We start from the raw sequence: 15810 nt of genomic DNA on the forward strand, positions 1-15810 counted from the left end.
TCAGTAAAAGTCAATGTTATGCAGAAACAGGCATCCAGAAGATGTTATGCTACTCTGCATTACACAAGGAGCTTTGGTCAATGAAGACCCAGGTGAAAGGCCAAGAGATCGGGGTATCTACTTATTCAGGACCATCACATGTGCAGCACTTCCCTGCAAGCTATATCTTAAGACAATATTCATCTCTACGTAATGTCCTGAACACTCCTGTTAAGTAGTAAGACAGTATTTTAAGGGTCTTTGCAGTAGAATTTATAACCTAGCTCTTTTTGAATAGATTAATTTATTTGTATTACTTAAAAGGTAAGATGCTGAGGATTTTATTTGTTTATTTGTTTGTTTGTTTGTTTACTTATTAAATTCTGAAGTGAAATGTCATTTTCTCCACCTGCATTTAAAAGTTCGTATTTTTCACTCAAAGTATCAACTACTGTCCCACAACATCTTCTGTTCCTTCTGGAATTATTTTTTAAACTTTTTTCTCCCATCTGCTCCTAACTTATTTCACTAAAATCTTACTGCTAAAGCATCTCACTCCTCTTTAAATGCTTTCTGAAAATGTATCACTTCCTCTAAACACAATGGCTTGACTCTTTTATTTATTTTATTCATTATTCTTCCTCTATGTTGTGAAGGTAGCAACGTGCCATCCCCTCCTTTTTCACTGTCTTCACTACCTGAATTACTTCTCCAGCTTGTGGATACGATAGAAATCATACAGCTGTTATCTCTGGAAAGAAATGTTTGTTCTTGTATCCTGTGATGCTGATACTCAGTTTGATATTATTGATGCATGACAGAGAATCCAGAGCGCAGTGATCCAACTGTGAGGCTCACTGATACGTTAGTGTGGTGCATACCAGAGTCCATGTCTGTACATTTTGAGTTGCACAGTGAGAGGAGCCACAGTAGTGGAAATGTCAGGTTATAGCAGCAAGATCAAATTTCTCAGCAAAGCTGAGGAAAGGAAAGGGAGAGAGATACACAATGAGGAGTACAAAAGAGAGATGGATAGATGTTTGAATGGTGCAATATGTGACTTGAAGTGGCCTTCCACTTGACCAAGTCCTACAATCCCAGAAAAGCACATCGTGTTATCCATCCCTTTACTACATTTCTCAGGCTTTGTCTAAAGACATTTGGAATTCCTGCCCTAACTTCTTTTATTAGAACATTATTTCAGAATGTCACTACTCTGATTAAGGGTGACCTTTTAACTTACCATGGCCATTTTATACTCATTTGCTCTTTTAATGATATTGTCCCACAGATTAAATAGGTCATATTGCCCTCTGTACATTTTTGATGCTGTTTCACAGATTTACGTCTCAGAGGACTGTGCCAGCATGAGCATATCCTAATTATCTTATCTGATGTTTCTGCCATATTCTATTCTCAACACTGTGCTCAAACCTTCCAAAACCACTTATCCACTATTCTGCAGATACAAAATGGATCTATGGGCCTATGACAAGTTTTACAAGGAGATTTTAAAGACAAAGGCAGACATGTAGTGGAACCTTTGAAGTGCTGACTCTTATAAAACATATTGAAATCACTGGGCATCAGAAACATAAACAGGACTAAAACTAGCCACTTTCAGCTTCTAAATGTCTATTTCTAATCTAATTCATTAATAACTAGCTAACTAGATCTTTGACTATCAAATTCAGTAGACCTACATTTATTTACACCTCCTAGGAGTTTCTCCCTGTACCTAATCCAAGAGTTTAGGCTGCAGCAGCAACTAAAAACATTGATAACTGAATGTAATAAGAGAGAAAGGAACAGCTGTTAGGAATTCTTTCCGGTTATGATGAATAGTATATTACTGAAGTTTGCTACACAAATTGTACTCTGCACATTGCTTGAGATAGTTCTAGAAAAGGACATAAACCAATGTCAAATTAAATTGGAAGTCTTTTGTGAAGTGTAAAGATTTTATAGAGTATTTCAACTTTAATTTTGAATTTAGTTAGTATCAATGTTTCTGGAAGGTTTAGCTGATCCAAGCCATTTCTATGGGACCTTTTCAAAATATCTAAGTTATTTGAAGAATAAACTGATTTTTTTGTTTTTTTTTTTTTCCTTTTTTTGTTTTTTTTTTTACATAGAAACTTGGCACTCTGGCACTAATTAGCCAGTCAGAATTTTGAAAAAAACAATTGAGCCTGACCTATTCTTACATAACTTATAAAAATTAGTCTTTTTAATGTAACTTGACTTTTTGCCATATTATCTGTGAAAAGATTTCTATGTATAACTACTATGAATAATTTAAAACATATCAAAATAGATCCGGAAGAGATTAAATCTTTCACAACTGACCAGGGAAGAAGTACAATGGTTGCAGATTCAAGTTAGCTATCAAAGACAAAATATATGAAAGATAAAAATCCAATTACTTTTTAAGCACTAACTGATCTCAAGATAGAACTGATAGAACTTTTATCTCTGTTTCTCTAGGTGGGTACATTCCTTTTTATATCAGTCAAAAGGAGTAGGAGCATGGAAAATATCTGGCATAGTACCAACGTAGAGAAGCCGCAGCCTGGTCTATGTAAGACAGGTCAGCAGTAAGTCAAAAGCTACTCTTGGCAAGATCTTCCTTATGGAATCTCTATCTGCATTCTAATACAAAGCACTTCTAACCTCTTTCAGTCTGTCAGTGGATAGGCATTTAAGGGCCGACCCTCTGCTTACTAGGACTATAAAAGTTATTTGGGATACTGTCATGTCTTAATAATTTTTTTCAGTATGTTACACATTGGTAGCCTGTCCTTGCCAATCTCGGTATGACATTACAACACAAATTCAGTAATTGATACTGAATTTAGCTGAAAAGTTCTGTTGCCTTCAGAGGGCACTGTATCTGTCTTAGAGTGAAGAAATATCCTATCTTGAATTGTTTTCAGTTTTTTTTCACTTGTATGCCTCATTCCCAAGTATGACAGAATATATCATACATCCAGTCCAAAGGTATCTGCTTTTCATTTTGACAGCCTTTTTGATGTACGCCTATGGAAAAGATACCCATGGGAAAGAGCATTATGAAAAGCCAAAGAACTGGAACAGAAATTACAAGATGTAACTATTATACCTATACCAGTGGCACAATCACCTACCATTGTTACCATGTTGTGCCTTGCACTAATCAGCAATTCATAAAGCTGAGAAAAAGGAAAAAGAATGAAACTAACATTTATGACTGACAGGAATCACTGAAAATAGTGGACTTATTTGGGGCACTTGGTGCATATTACAGCTTTTTTCCGTTGAAAAATAGAGACCTGAAAAGTTTTGTTTGTTAGCAGTATCATCTAATGTTGTAAACTACCTCACATGCAACTGAATTGGAGGTAAAGTAAGTAACAGCTCAAACCCTTCAAATTGTCTTGGAGATATCCAAATCATTCATGAAAAGAGTAACAATCTATTGAATACACTGATAATTGGCTCCACAAAACTGAAAAGGAACTAAAATAATGGATATTACCTTACCTGGGTAACCTTCTCTGTTACATTGTGCGTTCGGTCTTTCACCTTAGGTGCAATAATTGCTTTCTCCGAAGAAGGAGGAGATGAAGATTTTTTTTCACTTTTGATATCTGAAAAGTTCAGTGTGAGTTGAGGAATTTTGTTGATTGTACTGTATTTGTTGAGATTTGAATCCGATGTGGATCCCAACAGACTCGACTTGATATGATTAAAAGGCCCTGAAAAATCAGAACACATATTTAGTACTTCACAAATGCAGAGAAATAAGTTATCACTAATGTTTAAGTGGGATATGTTAAAAGTGTAGTTAAAAACTATTTTTCAATATACTACTTGTCAATAGTAAAAACTATCTACATTTTAAAAATTACTTTATTGCTAATGAGACTCAAATTTAGTATTGTATGTAAAAATGAAATTTCCTTTACCATATAGCCCCCGATATTTTTTATAAAGTCAATGGATTGCAAAGTACATAATGCATCCTTACTTGTTTTCATGTTACAGGGTATGCTGGTATGCTCCATTACAATTCTGGCTGAATATAAAGACTATACTCTCATTTGTTTATATAAGCAGAAATAGGACACATGATTATATAAGAGTGTCTGGACTGAGCAAAGGCTCTATTATCACATCTGTACTGTTGCTCATGCTTACACGATAGTTAGTTCAAAAAAGCCTTTTGGTAAACTGGAAAATTGAGTAGACCCCTCCTCTACTCCTGTTGACTCATCAAGTAACTCCATACTTAATCAATGGAAATATTAGCCTAACATTGTCCTAAAAGCCTTTAGTTTTGAAGTATCACAAACTCACAAAATGTATTTCTTCAATTGTCATTACCAACAAAATACTGAAAACAATAGGGATACCCATATGTAGAATATTAATGGAGTATTTAATATACACGTAAACATCTTATACTACTTTAGTGCATCATGATAGATAAAAAATATGGAGTTTGCATACTTCATGAGGTACATATCCATTATATTTATTCTTTTCAATAATGGACGAGTACTTTGTACAATGAGAAGGCAATATAACTGATCAGTATACTTATTTTGTAATGTCATCATAAAGTTGATCCAGAAGCCAAACATATTTATAGTAAGAAAAATTCACTTCTGAGAATAATACTGGAAAAAAGAATTATAAAGATGTTTAGACAGTGAGAGCTAGATCCAGTTATGGATTTAAGAAAAAATCCAGGTCTTGCAGTCAGTAACAATGTATCTATCTGAAGTGTGGGATCAAAAGGTATTTCTCAGATCCACATGAGAACCTTACTGTTATCCTAATTCTATTATGGGCAACAATGTGATATTTTTTCTTCTACTGTTTTTTTGTTTTTTTTTTAATCTTCCTGGGAGGGAAACAAGAACGGGTGCTATGATTCAGGAACAGCCAATAGGACAGGATTAGGCCTATGAGGTAAATTGCAGAGTCAAAAGTGGAACAGCTGGATTGTATTTGCAATGTGTGAAGGAGTGAAATTCAAAGTAACCAGCTGCCTGGAAATAGCTGTGGGGAAATGCTTCAGGCAGTGCTGAATTCTTCTTTTTTTTTTTTTAAATTCTTTAAGTGAGGCCTGGTCTTCCCTCACACCTGGCTTAGAATGCTTGCTGAAGAACCAGACTTCTAATTTACTTTCTTAGCTTAAAAGTATTTATACACATGCTTTCTACCACCTAAATTCAGGCTAATTATATGTTAATCTGGGCTGGAGATAGAAATCCTCTAGTACTCCATTTCAAATTGTGCCACTGTGCAGAAAGGAATTCATGATGAAAAGGGAGGGCATGATGCTCTAGACTAACAGTTCAGGTGCTCCACTGGGAGAGATCAGTCTGGTGGTTCTGCTCTCAAGACTTTCTGTATTTTGTCCAATGACCATTTGATGTAAGATAAACAAAAATTTGTGGGTGAGTGCTCTAACCACTAAACTACAAAATCAGTCCTTCTTTTTCTCCTTAGACCAATGAACCTAGTATATTCTTTGTGGAACAGCTTCATTGGAAAAGGAAGAAAGCACTACCTTTCGTCCACAAGGAAAGCTAAAAAGCCTGGTACTGAGGACACTACCAAGGAATTGGAATATTGTGCTTGAACACCTTTTGGCCCAGGTAAGACCTGAATCTATCTTTCACATCATCCACATGAGTCTATTAAAAAGTGGTCTTCAAAATAAATCAGGGCTCACAATCTCCTCACAAATTAGTGAAGTGGCTAATCTGGCTGGTGTGTGCTATTTATGTATGGCCATACTGCAGTTTTTCAGCTCTACTTCCCTACATAGTTGTAGCAATTGATAGTTTTTGACTATTGAGTAGGCTTAGACATGAGCAGGGTATCAAGTTGGGGCCATTTGTCAGATGAACAAGATACTTGATATATAAGGAACTCAAAGGTAAGAGGAAACTAAGGGAGCTTAGGCAAATCTATGATTAGATATTAGATAATTGTGGGTTTTTTTGCAGTAACTTAATAGATGCTTAAATTGCATTGAAGTTTTGCTTTCTGGGATTTAAATCTTTTATTGCTTCTATTCCAAAGAGAATTACTCTCTCCTTCGCTACCTAAGACTCATGCCCTACTGTGTGATATTAGACTTAAGTTAATTGCACATGAGAATAAAACCTTGCTTTTTTAATCCACCTTCTTTTGCTTTAGAAAGTGGTGAAATGTATATATGTACCTCATTGATAACGGTAATTAATTGAAAGACATTACTAGCTTAAGTGAGCTGATACTTGACAGGTAGTGGACCTTTGCTATACTGTCATAGCAGGAAGCAGAAAAAGAGGGCCATAACAAATCACAATCACAATTGACACTAATTGGCACCCTGATTGACGGTTTCAGCAGAGCAGCCAAGAATTGAATAAGCAGGGAGAATGACATGCTTCTGCCTACCCTACAAAGGAGATTCTTTAAGGTTAAGTTTGAGCTCCCCATTTTTATGGTAGGATTCCATTGTCCCTGCTTACACAATGCACTGAGAAATTATTTCGCTCTCCTGAGCTGTCAATCTGTCATGTTTCACCAGCAGTAAATGCATTTATAAAAGTTGTTCTACAGTACAGAGACTGCATTTTTTCCCCAAGATTCTGCCAACATACACATGAAGCAAATGCAATGATTTCGTAGTCCATGAGTCGCTTTACAGAATCTAGATCATGCACTGCATGCAGTTTAGAGAGAAGACTTTACCAGGTACACACACTTTTTGCATCATGCATGAAGTCACAAACCAGTTTTCAGGCATAACTACAAATACTGCAATTAAACTGAACACTTTAGTAATTGTTTTCTAGAAATTGAGGAAGTCACTTAAGAATTATGTTCAAATTGCTTCTAAAAGATGTAGCTCAGTGCTGGTGAATAGAAACAATTTTGTAACTGCACTACATGTTATTCAGACATGAAATTGGCAATGAAGTTCATGCATGCACATTTTAATACTACAGGAAGCTTGAAACCATACCCCCTGCCATCCAGGAACGTGAAACTAGTTTTAAGGAGACAAAAGAGGAATAAGTGAAGATACTTCCACAAGGCTCCTGATTACCAATTATTTTATTTTTGAGATAGTTAACTGAAAACTAAGCACCTTATAACAACAGATTGTTTGCTAGTGGCCCCACCCAATTGTACATCCATTCACAGGTAAAACTCCTGGTAGCTTCAGCAGAAGTTTTGCCTGCTTGAGGACAACAGCACTGAGTTAAACAACTTGTTCTATCTCCCTCCCTTCCTTTTTTGAATTAACAGATAATTAAGTTAAATGGCTGTTTAACTATGCCTTCACTTTTTCCAGGGATTGGTAGTTAGTGCTTTGAGACAATAGTTAAGAGAATAACTATGTGTTTAACAAATATAATTTAAGTAATACACCTGGGCCTAGAGAGGTCAGCATGAGAATGTTGTACTTGAACATTTCATACAGCAGGCAAAGTAACATGCCAAAAAGTGTGGCTGTTTGAAACACCAGAAGGTACAGTCTAGATGTATACTTTACCTCTGACATTGCGACCATTGTCTGGATTTCAGCATAATAAAAGTGAAGAAAAAGAGAGAAAAAAAGACAACTAAAATCTACATCAGAAAAAGCAGAAAATATTGCTTCAAAATATGTATGTGGTTTGAATTGAAATATTTTTGCACCTCCTTAATTACATTATGTAGACTTTTAGTCAAGATGAAGTCACTTCGCAGCTGAGAGATTATCTGTAAAACTGTTTGGAGTAGATCAGCAGGGAGTAGGACTGGCTCTAGCTAACTTGCCTTAAGAGTAACATGACAAAATTGTTTCTCCACAAGTCTAGTGCTGGGTTGGAGGTCAAAAGTGCTAACCCACAAAGTGGTAATTAGTCACATGCAATTAAGTGCGGATGAGGCACCCACAGCTGCGGGCCATGGCACAGGGCGGCTGGCTGTGTGGGGTGTGGGCCCAGGCCCTGCGCCTGTCCAGGACTCACAGGAGGAAAAGTTTTTACCATGGCAGCAAACTGAGCAGCGCCTTTCTGAATAAATACTGGAGAAACACTGAGGAGAAGGATATACCTTAAACCTTTCTTCAGCTCTTAGGTGCCTTTCCACAAGGTAACAGTGGCAAAGCTCTCTGTCCTCACAGGCACACCCAGCCCTGAATCCTCTCATGAGATCAAACCTCTTTAGGGAGAATATTATTATCATTGTTGTTCGTTATTATCATTATTATTTTAAAGAAGCCACACAGGTGAATAGGTAGATGCCACCCCTATTCATAGGTGTAGAACATGAACCACAGGCCACCTGTGGGTCCCCTGCCCAGCTGTGGCAGTTCAGGGGGGTGTGAGGGTGGGCGAGGGCCCCGGGAGCTGGCAAGGAGCAAGGGGCCAGGTGCAGGATGCGGCCCTGCCCCTGTGTGCTGCCGGTCACTGTGACCAGCTTACCGGCTTTCAAAGGTGCATTGGACTCAAGCTGATATTCACCTGTGGTTGTCACCCGCTGACAGGCCGCCTCTGAGGGCTGAGGTGGCTGTGCCCTTGTCTGCCCCAGCGGCAGCCCTGTTCCTGGAGAGGGCCTGCTTCAGCCCCACTCTGGAGAAAGGCCATGGCCTCCTGTGAGGGAATCGGAGGTGACATTGGGCCTTGTCTGTGGCACCGTGTCACACCTGGTGCCTCTCTGGCTTTTCCTCAGCTTCCTGAGGACTGGGGAGCATGAGACATCGAGCTGGGCCCTCTGGACCACAGGTGTGGGAGAGTGTTTAGTTCCTGTCAGCCTGAGGCCTTTCTGTGCCAGGCTTCTGTAGCAGTAATGCAGATTTTGTAGGCTGAGTTAGGCATAAAAGCCTGCTGTTTTTTCAGAAGACTGCAGGGATGTTACTGAGGTCACTTTCTGAAGACAATAAAATTCCTGAAGTGTCCCTGTAAACCTGTACCCGCCTGCAAAATCTGGATTGCTGGCATTTCAGGTGAGAAGGTCTTGGCTGGAGTTTGGGTGGTGGGTGGAAGACAGTTCCTGCCCTGCTGCTTTTGCTACCAAATAGGCAAATTTAGAATGGAATTCAACTGGGTACAGTCAAATGAATTTAAAATCCTAAATTGTCATTTTTACTGTGATACCTTTCAGCATATAATGGCCACAGCTATGATCATTTTAAAGTGATAGGCAACTAGGCTATATAAATTAATTTAACACATGAAATAATTTAAATTCTCAATTGCCTTATCTTCCAAAAAAATAAATTTGACTCTGGGTGAATTAGTGTAGTTAGTTCTGAGCTAAATCGTGCTATTCTCTTCTGTTAGAATTCTGTTATGCTGATTCAATTAATATTATTTGAACTGGAAGAGGTGGAAAAAAAATCTGAATCATGAATTGCATTTTCAGACAAAGTAGTAGTTTTCAGTGGATTCAGGAAAATTCAGAATTATTAGGATCAATAAACAAAATAAAAATGGAATGGGAAATATATTAAACCTTATGCTTCCTTGGATAATACATTTTGCAACATCGAAGGCCCCATAATTTAGCCCATTGGGATTGTAGTTTGCTTTTACTTATTGTACTTTACTTTTAAGGGCTTTACATTCTACAGTACAGTATCTACAGGTTCTGCTTAGAATCTGTGAGTCCAGAGAAGATGATTTAGGCTGAATCCTGGTTGCCTAAATTGCATGGATAATTTTAGAGCAACAATAGGGTTTTATGGCTCACTGTTGAGTAAGACAAGCAGGACTTGCTTGCTAAATTTAAACATCTTTTCAGCATAAGGTGCCAAATTCTAATATGGTTGGAAGCAGATGGCATCAAGGATGGTTGCTAATTCTAATGCAATTCTGAGAGCTGTCCTCTGTTCTGCTGTACTTTTTTAGAACGCGTATGTATGACCTAAACTTAGGGCCAGATTCTCTACTGTTTTGTAGCTTATGCAGAGTGAAATCAGAGTGTCAGTGTTTTATCTGTTTACACTGTAAATTATCACATCACGTGAGAGGCTGTAGGAATTCAAATGGATTATTGACTCCTCATAGTAAAATTTATTTTCCTTAGTATTTAACATTTGAAAAACATTATTAGTGAAATGGAGCTAGAAATTTTTGCTCCTCCATGCAGCAAGTATTAAATTATGTGGCGATTTCTGCATGAGCTTGATACCACCATAACCGAAGAAACTTAATAGTCAAACTGATTTTTACACATTTTCATCATTGGGAAGTGCTTTAATGAGAATAAGTTCTGAAAATAGAAATTGACAAAACAGATATGTTTAAATGTGTTTTATTGAAAGGTTAGTTTAAGTATCTGGGGAAGTTGAAACCAAGATGAAGCTTATGCAATGGTCCAAAAGACATGACAAGGTTCAGCCTTGGAGATTTTTGCCTCTACATCCTGATCTTGAAATCTTGGCTTGAATGTGAACATGAAATATAGCAAAATGGTATGGTTTAGGATGGATTTAGCTGAATTTTCAGGTTCATTTAAACTGGAAAAAATGAGTCCGAAAGAAACAGAAATGAGAAAAGAAGTATTTACCCATTATATTTAATACAGGAAGAATAACTGGAAAGAATAATTAGTTCTGCTATTCTAGGATTTAATCTGGGTGGCAGAGGAGCATTCAGACTTATATTTTAGGAGATGTACAGAAGCAAAGAGCCCTTGATGTGGACCTTCCAAAAGGCAGGAGAACTTAAAGTAATTTTACAGTTGCGGTCAATGAATAGGAGCAAAACAGGCAATCACTGAAAATGAAAATTCATTTTCTTGCTAATTTATGAATCTGTGCACAGTCTTCCATGACATATGTTTTTGAAATCTTAAAATATTCCATATACATTCCTTGTCATCTGGCTTGAATAAAAGTATGCAATTCAAGTCATTAGACCATCACTAGCTGCAAAAGCATTGCATATGTGGCACTCTTCTGCGAAAGCCAGTTTCAAAGGTACCCCTCCATTCACAGGGCTTTCAAACCTCTGTCTGCTAAGCTGTTTCTCAAGTTTCTCAAACTCCCTGTCTCCAACAAGAACTCATGGACCATACTCCATGACTTTGTGTAATTAGGAGAGACAGTAGAAAAAGAAGACAGAGAAAACATCGTGGTAAATTTTGCTGGTTGCAAGAAAATACTAACACAAAGAGAAAATAACACTTACATGAATTTTACACTAAGCATTTCACCATTTCATTAAGTATTTCACTAAGCGTTACACAAAGCATTTCAGTCGAGTTGCTAAGGATGTTTTCTCCAGTGTGAGAGAAAAAGCAGGTCTCAGTGTTGGATCAGTGAATATACAATGTACACATTATAGATTTAAGAAAAATAAACTGATCAATCTCTGAAGTAGGTTTTCATACAGTTGAAGACAATCTAATATATGTGAGTATGGGACAGAACTGTGCGTGCAGTTTTAACTTGGTCACCTGATTTCCTCCCCCCCCCCCCCCCCCCCCCAATACCAATATTAGCTTTAGAAATGTTGGGCCCAATTTTGCTATATCCCTATACAGAAGGCAGATGGTAGTCTAAGAGAAACCCCATTATTTCATTGGTCTGCTCAGACATGAAAAGCAGTATTTAGTGTAAATAAGGCTGGCATATTTGGGCCCCTGATATTTTTAGTATGCCTTTGAATGCATACAGCTGATTATATTTAGTTTTGCTTACAAAGTGATGATAATTACTATGAAAAATTGCAATAATTCCTTTCTTAGTACATCAGAGAATAGTGATTGACTTTCTACCATACCTTCGCTTGCGTGACGGTCCCTAAAAATGTTCTTGGGATGGACGTTAAAGCCTTCTATGTCATGTACTGAAGACGCTCTCCGTATACTACAAATGCTTTCCTTTGATCTGGAATGGGTTAGTGGATTGCTTGTCTGTGTCATGTCAGGGTAAAGTCTGTCCCATTGCTGTTTAGGTGATGAATGGTCAAGAGGTCCTGATATATTAACCAAAGGTGAACATTTACTGGGTTGAATCAGTGCTTTTGTATCATCCACTTCTGAAGGACTACAGCTTTCTTTTGTAGGTGATTTAAAGTGCTTCATAGCCACTGAGTCATCGCTGTGCTTAGATGAATCGACTATCACTGCATCAGGGTCTTCCTGTGGTAAGGACTGCTTTCTGTACGTTAAAAGTCTCAATCCAGGTAACCGGAACCCAAAAAGTCTGCCTACATGTAAATAAATACAAAAGAAAATATTACGTATTAGTTTCTTGTCATGAAAATCTGCTTTTTTCACACACAGTCAGAGTGCATAATAATAACTATAAATAATTGACCTATTCCTAATAAATTACTATGCTTAGCAATGGAATGTGCAAATATGGAAATATTATATGGTAACTTTGTTATAGTCATGGTGTTAATGGATTTCATACTTCAGTCAGACCAAAGTTATTGAGCTCAGAATAGGTATAGTAGCATTGATTCTACAGTCTGTTTTAAAAGAGATAAGGTTATCTGTTCTGATGGTCCTTTCTAAATTAAAAATCTATGCATCTATAAAAGACTGCTAGAACATGTTGAACTAGTTTGCTTGGTAGCTGTTATCCTGAAATAGGTATTTGTGGATTCTATTATTGATGGAACTCCATGTGCTTAAGTGTACTGCTGATGTATTGATTTATTGGCTACAAATTAAACAGGAAGATACCAGTGCTAGTCTTTCAGGAAAGAAAAATGAGTTGTGTATCAGTTTTGCCACAATCTTTCCAATACTTACATTTTACGATTAAGTGAAACACCTATTTTGAGTGAATTTAAAATGAAAAGTAAAGGAACATGCAGGAAGAAAAAACAGCGACGCAGCTCTCAAGCCTCAGTTGCACCTATACAATGCAATTCTTTTTTGTACGTTTGCATGGGTGTGGTTTTAGTTGGGCTTGGTATATTGAATGGCAGGGAAGGCTATTCTGAGTGTGTGGAAAACTAACAACTTTGTGTAATGGTAAGAAATATCAGTAGCTGAGAGGAAGTGTAAAATAAGGTGCAAATAGAATATAGGGGAAGAACTGTAAAATCTACAGACTGTCCCTCTAAAAAAACCAAACCCAGATAGCAAATATTTTAAGGTATTGTGTAATACAACTCACAGATGGAGGCACAGGGACTTCTGATGTACAGAAAACATAGTAAACAGTTTAGAAAAAGAAATGCTAAAAAACCCTCCAAAATAAAATAGTTGAAATAATTAAAATGATCACATGTCATTGCGTAAATGGTCTGACTTATCTAATAGCTTCTTGTTGGTCATCAATTTGGTACGTGTTTTCTACAGTGAATCAATAGCAAAATGTCTTGTTATTCCCTCCTACTGGGATAAGAAATTCTGTTTGGGATAAGATTTTGTGTTTTTTCAGTCAGTTTTAATCGCCAGCATTTGTAGCTAGCTAACGTTCATTAATATTTAGCACTGAAATTTATCATCCCATACTGAAATGTTTTGAAATAGTCTTTCATTGATGCCTATGCCCAACAGTAAGTGTAGAGCAATTGATGGCACAGCTTAATCATTTAATGTTTTAAAATGAATGTCCTATATATTTAGTATTGCATATATTTTGAATTCTAAATGAATGAAAGTGAGAGTGCCCTGCTCTTCTTAAAGGAGAACCTGTGTAAGAGCTAAAGTTGCTATACTAGACGATACCACAGGTCCATCTAGCACACTGTTGGACCTCTGATATTTTCCAGTAGTGGATACATGGAGAAGGAGACTAAGAACCACTACATTGTGTTATTTCTCCCAGTAAATTTACTCAGTTTCTGGCTATCTGCAGTTCAGAAACTTTCTGAGCCACAGATTGTGTTCAAACCACAAACTGAACGTTGGGTGTACCTTTCTTCCATGAATTTGTCTCAGTGCTTTTGAAACACAGTTGTACTTTCATCTGCAAAGCATCCTATAGGAAACAGTTCCATAATTGTAGCATACCTTTGTGAAAAAGTACTTCCCCTTGCTTGCTATAAACCTGTTGCCTTGAGGAGGGTGCTAGTTCTTATGATATGAAAAATAGCTAATAATTGTTCCCTTTTTATAGTCTCAATAATGTTTATAGCTTTTCATATATCTGTTGCATTCCTCTTTTTATACCTCTTTTCCAAGCTGAAGAATGCTAGTATACCTGTATTGTGTACCTCTGATCATCCTTCTCACTCTTCTCACTTCCTTTTCATTTCTAATGTAATCATTTTTGACAGTGGCCTGAGCTACTCCCAGACTCGGGGATCAATGAAGTGACATAACGGCTTTTTGTTTTGATCTTAGTTCCTTGCTTATAATTCCTAATATTTGATTGCCTTTTTGAGCTATTTTCCTAGCCTATGCTAATTTAAGATATTTTCACAACAGCTGAGAGATTTCTTTCTTGATTGTTAACAGATAATTTAGTCTCTATTATGTCTGTAAAAAATTTCATTTGCTGTTTTATCACTTGGCCACTCAGTATCATAGGATATGTCTGTAAATCTCATATGATATTCTGAATAATTTTGTGACATCCGCAAACATTCTCATCTAGCTGTTAGTGCCTTTTTTATCCATGTAATTGAAAATGTATTAAATAACAAAGAACCTGTGAGACTCTAAAGAGAAGAATTCAAAGAACTCTGAGAACCTTTCTGGCTGCTCATGGCTTGGACAGGTGTACTCTTCGCTGGGTAAAGAACTGGCTGGATGGCCGGGCCCAAAGAGTGGTGGTGAATGGAGTTAAATCCAGTTGGGGGCCGGTCACAAGTGGTGTTCCCCAGGGCTCTGTGTTGGGGCCAGTTCTGTTTAATATCGTTATCAATGATCTGGACGAAGGGATCGAGTGCACCCTCAGTAAGTTTGCAGATGACACCAAGTTGTGCATGAGTGTTGATCTGCTTGAGGGTAGGAAGGCTGTACAGAGGGACCTGACCAGGCTGGATCAATGGTCTGGGGCCAATTGTATGGGGTTCAACAAGGCTCAGTGCAAGGTCCTGCACTTGGGCCACAGCAACCCCATGCAACGCTGCAGGCTTGGGGAAGAGTGGCTGGAAAGCTGCCCAGCAGAGAAGGACCTGGGGGTGTTGGTTGACAGCCGCCTGAATATGAGCCAGCAGTGTGCCCAGGTGGCCAAGAAAGCCAATGGCATCCTGGCTTGTATCAAAAATAGCGTGGCCAGCAGGACTAGGGAAGTGATCGTGCCCCTGTACTCGGCACTAGTGAGGCCGCACCTCAAATACTGTGTTCAGTTTGGGCCCCTCACTACAAGAGAGACATTGAGGTGCTGGACCGTGTCCAGAGAAGGGCAACAAAGATGGTGAAGGGTCTAGAGCAGAAGGCTGATGAGGAGTGGCTGAGGGAACTGGGGTTGTTTAGCCTGGAGAAAAGGAGGCTGAGGGGAGACCTTATTGCTCTCTACAACTCCCTGAAAGGAGGTTGTAGAGAGGTGGGGGTCGGTCTCTTCTCCCAGGTAACAAGTGATAGGACGAGAGGAAATGGCGTCAAGTTGCGCCAGGGGAGGTTTAGACTGGACATGAGGAAATTTTCCTTCACTGACAGGGTTGTCAAGCATTGGAACAGGCTGCCCAGGGAAGTGGTGGAGTCCCCATCCCTGGAGGTATTTAAAAGATGTTTGGATGAGGTGCTTAGGGACATGGTGTAGTGGTGGTCTTGGTAGTGTTAGGTTTACGGTTGGACTTGATGATCTTAAAGGTCTTTTCCAACCTATACGATTCTGTGATTCTGCAATTCTACTGATAACATCTCAGTATTTGGAAATCTGGCCATTTATTTCCACCCTTTTTTCCCTACTTTAAAATATAAATCCATGTAACAATCTTC

General features: G+C 38.1%; 1 protein-coding gene across 1 annotated transcript in view; it reads right to left on the reverse strand.

Moving 5' to 3' along the window:
* The window catches only part of KCNH7 (potassium voltage-gated channel subfamily H member 7), a 237926-nt gene that overhangs the window by 66874 nt on the left and 155242 nt on the right, over positions 1-15810 (reverse strand). The window contains exons 4-6 of the mRNA XM_072874303.1: positions 11742-12166; positions 7523-7543; positions 3502-3716 (exon numbers count right to left, since the gene is read on the reverse strand). Coding sequence (XP_072730404.1) covers positions 3502-3716; positions 7523-7543; positions 11742-12166 — 661 coding nt within the window. The remainder of the gene's footprint in view (positions 1-3501; positions 3717-7522; positions 7544-11741; positions 12167-15810) is intronic.

This window comes from Ciconia boyciana, chromosome 10 (assembly GCF_034638445.1).
Source record: "Ciconia boyciana chromosome 10, ASM3463844v1, whole genome shotgun sequence".
NCBI classification, from domain to species: Eukaryota; Metazoa; Chordata; class Aves; order Ciconiiformes; family Ciconiidae; genus Ciconia; species Ciconia boyciana.